This window comes from Apteryx rowi, unplaced genomic scaffold, assembly GCF_003343035.1.
Source record: "Apteryx rowi isolate R43461 unplaced genomic scaffold, aptRow1 scaffold_123, whole genome shotgun sequence".
Taxonomy (NCBI): Eukaryota; Metazoa; Chordata; class Aves; order Apterygiformes; family Apterygidae; genus Apteryx; species Apteryx rowi.
Genome location: NW_020447453.1, coordinates 1,651,151 through 1,659,048, shown reverse-complemented (window position 1 = coordinate 1,659,048; position 7,898 = coordinate 1,651,151). Strand labels below are relative to the sequence as shown.

General features: G+C 38.9%; 1 protein-coding gene across 2 annotated transcripts in view; it reads left to right on the top strand.

Annotated features, from left to right (window-relative positions):
* The window catches only part of TMCO3 (transmembrane and coiled-coil domains 3), a 34,016-nt gene extending 33,341 nt beyond the window's left edge, over window positions 1–675 (top strand). For both annotated transcript variants that reach the window (XM_026054920.1, XM_026054929.1), the window contains one exon: window positions 397–675. In XM_026054920.1, coding sequence (XP_025910705.1) covers window positions 397–510 — 114 coding nt within the window. In that variant the 3' untranslated portion in view covers window positions 511–675. The remainder of the gene's footprint in view (window positions 1–396) is intronic.
* Window positions 676–7,898: the final 7,223 nt, after the last annotated feature.

Genomic DNA, 7,898 nt, shown 5'->3' with positions numbered 1-7,898 from the left:
AGTTCTGTTTTTTTCCCTTTTTTTAAAAAATATTTATTTATTTATTTGTTTTTATATATATAAAAAAAATGAAGTGGTTCTTGGCCTTTGGCCTTTTAGTGCACCTTGAGCTTTTAAAACTGACCTCTTAACTATGCGTGTAAATAATTGTTTTTGTATAAGCTAATAAAGTTGTTCTTGCAATTGCATGTTCAAAACAGGTAAACGTATAATTGCATGATTTGTGTGTGCACTTGTTTGCTTTTGTAACAATATGCATAGCTGGTCAGGAGGACAGGTGAAGTCTCTTGGAAATACTGTCCAGAAAAGCCTGATCTCATCAACTCCTAACTGTTTCCTAGCTCATCCCTAGCATGGGGAGAGAAGTAATGGCTTTCTTTCATTTCCAATTTTCAGGTCTATCTGCTTATTTTGAGTGTGACTACTCTAAGCCTTTTACTTGCCCCAGCCCTGTGGAGAGCTGCAATTATGAAATGTGTTCCAAGACCTGAAAGACGCTCAAGTACTTGATAAGACTTGCACGTGTACAAGAATACATGTTTTTGCAAAGAATATTTTCATTGCTCATTGTATTTCTATGCACTCAGAGAACCAAGAGGGTTTGAGTAGTCCTCTTAACATGTACTCAGTTAAAAGCCTTATACTGATCTTAAAAAAAAAAAAAAAAAAAAAAAATCAACATTAGAAAATAATGATCTGACATTTGAATTAAACATCTCTTACAAAACTGACTTTCTTCCTGGCAGATTCAAATGGGCCAGAATACTTGTTCCTGATCCAATCAATTATGCAGAATAGAAATTATTTTTTTAAATATAGTATCATGCAAATTGCATTGAGTATTTCTTGCCTGGATGTGCCTTTTAATTTTCGTCTGGTTTTGTTACTATTTGTTCATCACCAGATTTTGTTTTTTAAAAAAATATAATATATATATATGCATATATATATATTATATTATGGTGCCTATGGTATCTTCTTACACTATAAATGACTTGAGTCATTTTCACATTTAAGAGTTCAATACACTGCTATAAATTTGGTCACAAAACACATTTCCAATGGTGAGTAAAAATCTAATCCTTTACACAAAGAAAAGGTTTAACTCTGTTAGCATCAAACTATTTTAAACAGTAAATACATATTCCAAATGGTACAGCCAGTGTTATGTGATATATTATTCCAATCTACCACATATCATATATTTTCTTACAGTGATAATTTTAATTTGTGTTAGTGCTTGTATTTATTTACATATTTGACCATGTTGATGGTGAGAAAGGGCATAATTTAAATTATATTTGAAGACTGACAGTTGTTACCCATTCTTGTTGCTAACTACTGTTATACTAATTGTTTACAGTTTTCTTTCTGTGTTTAAACTGAAAATAAAATTGGTAAAACTGGGAAGTCTAATTTCAAGCAGATGTGAAAATATTTTATCAGTTGTTTGACTCCGGAGGTTGGATGTAATTGACATTATTCTACATTTGAAATTATTTTAAGTAAATTTGTACAAAACTGAAAAAGGCTGATTAGATAGGCATTGGGAACTCTACAGCTTTATACTTTGCATTTACGTAAGCCTTGTAAAAAGCCCATTCTTWATATGTCATAGAAAGAGCTTATTCACTGTAGCCTGCTCTGACAAACAAGTAGAAAAATAAATAATTTTGAATTTTGTTTACAACAATGCTATTAAAGATTTACTAACAGCTTAGGTCAGTATTATATTGTAATATAAAATAACTTTGGTATGCACAAAATTGTTAGAAAAATGAATGTTATAGGTTTAAATTGCCAATTAAAATGAGAGTAGTTGTCCTCCGAGTAGTGGAACTAACAAAGGCTTGTTTCCTATGAATTTTGTATGCTTCAAAGCTCCTTCCCCTACCTAAGTAGCTCAGTATCCTCCTATGTTTTATCTGACATCTGCTGGGCTTGACAAAATAAAATTTGGGCTAGTCTAGAGCTTGTACATACTGTTAGGCCAGTTGACCCCTGCAAGGCAGCGTGCATAATAGTTGAGTTCTTGTTCTTCACTGGATTTGGGGGCCTTTCTCTCCTGGCACTGATTCTTCAGAAAACTTGTAGGCATGCATGACAATTTCACCTCTCCTTGGTTTCAGAAGTTTTTGGGGAAGAGTGGCAAATACAGATAAATAAAATAATTTGGTTAAAAAATGAGTCTTTAACAGAAAAGGAATTTGAAAACTGCTCTATTTGTTTATTTCAATGTTTAGTATTCAAATTGAAGAAGCAGTTCAACAGCTTTATTGTACAGTTTAACAATCTACTGTCTCAAACCTTTTGCTTCTGCTGCCTCATTAAAATAATTTAATTTTGTTTCCTAACTGTATGAGGGAGAGAGGTCTTACTCTGTCCACTGACACAGCTCATAGTCAGGCATCCCTTGTGGAAATACAAGCTTCTCTCCTTAATGCCTCATCTTGGTTTTGAAAGACATGCATCTTGCACATACTGTTTGCTGCCACAATCATATTTTTATCACCTACATTTCAGAAGAAAACAGTCTAATTGATGTCACCTCACACTGGGTTGTTCCATTCTTCACATATTCTTACAGCTGACCATGACAGAGACCTTTGTATGGTTTCCATTATGTCTTTTAGTCAGCCCTTGAAACTATTATATGAAGTATTAACAACTGTGATGACTAGACCTTTAGCTAAATAAATTAAATTGGTGTGGCTAGTTTTACTTCTCCGGAAAACTCCTGTTAGGAGAGTAGAAAATATTGATGGTTTATGTCGCTAAGAGGGGGAAAAAAATCCTAATTATCTTGTAAAGGATTTGGGTGAATAGTCTTTTTGGTACCAGGTCTAAAATGGAGAGCAAGATATAGATATCCTGTTGGTTGCCTCATATCTGTCACTTGTTTCCTGAATAATTTTTGGCTCTGTCATGACTTGATTAGCTTTTCTAAGAACTGGGGAAAGGGCAATAGGAACCTTATCTGAGTATCAATATTCTGTGCTTCTTTGAGTTATATCTAGTATCCAGCAGCTAATCCAAGTCCAAATTGCTAACCTTATCAGACATATCAAGCTTGTTGACAATTAGATGTGTGAAGCTGTCTGTTAGAAAGGTGGAGTGCATTTAGATTGTTGTAAATGCTTCCTGAAATGCACGTAATGACATGGAGTTATGTATGGAGCCAAAATTGGACACTCTCAGGATAAAATCTTAGGATAGAAACAACAGACCTTGTTCCTTGAAGATCTGACATGCCTGTAGATAAAACAGGAAGAATATTTCACAGCTGGTCCATTTAGATACAGTTGCAGCTTTTCAGATAGGTATGGTTGTACTCCAAAATGCTGCTCCCCACCCCCCCACACCCCCCCGGTGTCAAGGAGATAAAAATAAAGCAGAGACCTAGAGCCCCTGAAATGAAAATCTAATGATTTTATATTGGTTTGTTGAAGAACAGGTGGTCTTTTCTGGAAACTTTTGTTTCAGCTTGTTGGCTGATATCTATCTCATTCTTTCATCTAATGATCAGCATTGTTTGAATACAGAAAAGCTGATGGAGGGCAGAACCTTTGTCTTCATTGGTGATGAATGGTTATTTCTGTGGTGAAGTGAGCTTAAGTGAGTAGAAAGGAAGGTCTGTTCTTTACATGAGTAGCAACTTGTTCAGCATACCTGATTTATTTATTTATTTATTTGGGGGGAGGTGAGTGTAACTGCTTGCTTGCTTTGTGTGTCTCAGTTTGTTTCAGGGACTGTAGCTTTCTGTCTGAGAACTGGAGTTCTTGTGTATTACCSCCTTGATTGCTACTTTTAGTCACTGTTGCCTATGGAGAAGGAACCAAACAGTTTAAAAGCTTGTAGCATGGACTGTGCTTATACTTTGATTCCCTTCCCTGTTCCCAGGGTCAGACTGGAATATATTGATCCACAACCACCCTACTTATGACTCGCCCCATCTAAAGCAGACTATGCTTCTGTTTCTCAGAAGGAAAATGCTTACTGAGAGGTGGGAGGTAGGTTTTTGGCAATTGTCCCTTGCATGGGCCTAGGATAGCTCAAGAAATGCTGCCATAATGGCATAGTCCATGGGACTTCCATAGCTTTTTAAAAGCTTTAAGAATTCTTTATATATATATTTTTTATATATATATAAATATATATATATAAAAATTGCTAAAGATGATGAGAAAGCAGTTTCATGGTTCCTTTATTTTTCTTTTTTTTTAAACAGTTGGATGCTCTCTGCTTTGTGGGCAGAGAGGTGTGTGCATGTGTTTGGGGGGGGGAAGGTATAGCATAAAAGAATAGTATTATACAATGAGGCTTAACAGAGGGAATGAGAAGTCTTACAGCCTGTTGGACTGAACCCAGGAACAATCTAACCACAGAATCACTCCTAGGTTTTGTCTAGAGAAAGAATTTGTAGTGCTGCTCTGTAAGCAATCTGGGTAGTGTTTCAGCACCAGGGCAGTGTGGAATATGGAGGAAACTGGACCACTGAGTGACATGAGGCAAGCCATGCTGACAGCATAGATGTTGTCACTGGAAACAGCAACAGCTTATAAACAGCAGCAATTATGAGAAATCCACTAGTAAACTGTTCTGACAATGAGGGAGGAAACAATAGTGGAATGTGAAAGAAGAGCAGCAAGATGTCCTGCAGCTGGGGAAATGTGTGGCCCACCTTGCCCAAAAGGAAACAAAAGGCGGAGCAGGAAAGCTACCAGCTTCACTTAGTAGCTTGGGAAGCATGCTTCCTTGGTTCTCCTACTGCCTCTACGGAGTAGTTAGCTGGTGCCAGGTGGGAAAAACTTAACAGCAGTGAGTCACTGAAAGAAACTATGGAGTCTTGGTTGCTGGAGATTAAGAACAAACTGGACGATCGTGTGACCAGAGGGAGCTTAGGGAGAACTGATCCTGCCTTGGAGGACAAAATCTAGCTCAGAGAATGGCAAACTTCCAAGGTTACAGTGCACAGTTGTACTTTTATTTCTTAAGGTAAAACAAATTTGGGAATTAGGAGATACTACCTCTAATAATGAGCCCAGATGCTGACAAGTTGATCAGTTGGTATTAGGTGTCTGTTTAAGACAGTAGCTCTCACAGGTACCTGTCTTAAGATGGCATAGCTTCCAGCAGTGAAGCATGCATGTCAAAATGCATCCATGTGCTGTCACTGGCATCAGTGTCATAGGTTGCTGACCATTGGCTAGATAACCTCTTGAAACCCATAGTTTTCTTTGTTTCTCTGTCTTTTACACATTATGCCACAATGACATGGCTTGAAGGTGTGATCTGTTCTCCTTTTGAAGCTCATTTAAAATGGGGAGGCAGGCCACAGAAAAGAGTCATCAGTAGGGGTAGCTTTCCACTGCTACAAACACAAAGCAAGTCCTAAAGCTCCAAAATACCTGAGAAAAGGCCAAAAAAGGAGTGCTCAAAGATTAGAGAAACACTGAAGACTTTTCCACTGATATAAATATTTCAATTTAGTTGTAAACAACACAGTACTAAAGAAAAAAAACACCTGGGAGTAGATATGCTTAGGGAGTTATTAATGTGGTAAAATAAATGCTGGCAAACTGAGGATAACATTCTCCTCCCTCACCCCCACAAGCTGCATAAGGAATGGCGACCACCTAAAGCATTAAAGGGAAAAACAAGTGCTGTACCTCTGTACTATATGCTTGTTCAGTTGTCTTGCAGGAAATTCAGGGCAAAGACAAGAGGCTTACTGGGAGGCATAAGCAACACAGCAAGATTATGTGACAAGTGTAAATAGAAGAACTTGAGTAATGAAAAAAAGGCGGTCTTCAGTTACTGTTTCTTTACTGCCTAGGGTCAAGAAAGACTTGATTCTTATGTTTGCAGAGAAGCTATGTTGTTTGCAAAAGCAGGTAGTGGTAGACCAGGTTTGTATTCTGTCCTTTGATTGCTAGTGCTCCTTTGTTCTGAAAGCTAGCATAGTTATCTTAGTCTATACGAACCACAGTTGCAAATACATTATTTTCTCATCTTTATTTTTCTTCATAAGAGGATTCTTGTCAATTTTCCTCTGTACTAGAGAAGCTAGAATTTTTCTCTGCAGACTCAGACTTTTTAAAGATGGTGCTAGTCTGTCGGATAAAACTTGAGAGAAAATGCTTTGTACCTTAGCGTAGTCATTGAATTCTACCTTTTTAGAAGTATTTGGTTTTTTTGTAGTCATGTCTTCATCCTGGGACAGACATACCCTGTTATCTTTTGAGGATGCACTTCTGAAAATTGCAGTGCTTTGTGGTAGCTGGGATAGTGAAACAACTTTTCCCGTAAGAATTAACATAATAAAGGGGGGATGCATGCAGGGACTTAAAATATACACAGTTTAAATATACCAACACAGTATATATAGCACATAAGATGGAGAGCAGCATCACCAGCTGGAGGAGATGCTGGCTTTTCAAAGTCCGCCCCCCCCCCCCACCAAGGCTGGCTTTGGTGGCTGGAGAGGTGACCGCTTACTGGCCTGAGATTTTTTAATAGTAGCTCTCTTAATGCAGTTGAATCTTGCAATACTGCTGATGGCTTTATCTACCTGTTCTTGGAATGGGTCACCATGCAGAAGGATCTCAGCTGCTTCACCTGAGGCTGAATGGCCAGAGTTAGCCTTTCATTGGGGTTGTTCTGTCTGCATCTTCCAGAACAGTTACGTTTCCAATATTGTCATCTTTCTCAGATGTTCACTGCTCGTCAAGCTCAGTCAGGAATGAAGAATGGAAAAATGGGGATTACCTCATTTTAGTTAGCAGAGCAGGGTGCTAATTTATCAGCCATGGAACCCCAAAGGAGTGAGTGGAAAAGTGACAGGTAGCAAGGTGTTACTGTAAAGGAAAAACCTGGAATATTGCTACACTTATCAAAAGAATCAAAGTAACTAGTGTTTCCTCATTATTAGAAAACACAACCCCAAGTTAAAAAAAAAAAAAGGCATAAAAGAAGTAAACTCAATGTGAATCTAGTCAACTGATGAACCTTCTTTGGGGTCTGTGATAGATTTTTCTGTTCTGTTTTTGTATAGTGGCTCTCCTGGTAATGTCTTTTATTCATGAATAGTCTTCTCTCACAGGCATGATCAGGAAGCAGCACTCTTTTTGAGAAAGAAGAAATCTTTTCTTTCCTGCTCCCCTCTTGATCTTGTTATGACAACCTTGTATCATGCACACTTGATATTGCAGGCAGAAGGTGCTGAGCAGCTACCCCCATCTCTACCGTCTATATCCGCACCTATAAGCAACACGGCTTTTGAAGTATAAGGCTTTGACTTTGCTGCAGTTTCTACCATTATTGCTATGCCTTTATAGCCCCTACTATGCATGCTAAAATGGTTTTTCCAAGGATTACATGTAATTCTCGTATAATTACATCACGCAACCCTAGCTAACAAACGTCATTTCTGTTGTTGTAGCTGCACATGCACTAGTCTTTCTGCTAGCATAGTGGGTATGAGGAAGCTTCGCGGTCTTAAAGTGTCAGAAATCATGCAGGCTGGATTTCTTTAGCATAGATCTGGCCTAATTCAAGCTTCACAGCAGCAGTTGTGTAACAGAAATTTGTCACTTCAATTACTATGAAATTACAAGCTTAGAATAGATCAGTGTAAGTGAAGTTGCTCAAGTAGCAGCAGGACAAGAAGCGATGAGGAAGCACCGGCAGGAAGTTGTGGCAACTAACCGCACCGTGCCGTTGGCTCCAATTTAATAGCGTCATGGCACCCGCACCCCCGGAGATCCTGCGAGCCAGGGGCGGGTAAGGCCAGGGCTTCCCGCTCGCCGCTGCGGCCGCGGGGCGGGGGGAGCGCGGAGGCCCGGCGCGGCCCGGGGCCCGGCGCCTGCCGGGGCCCCTCGGCCGGCAAATCAAGCTCC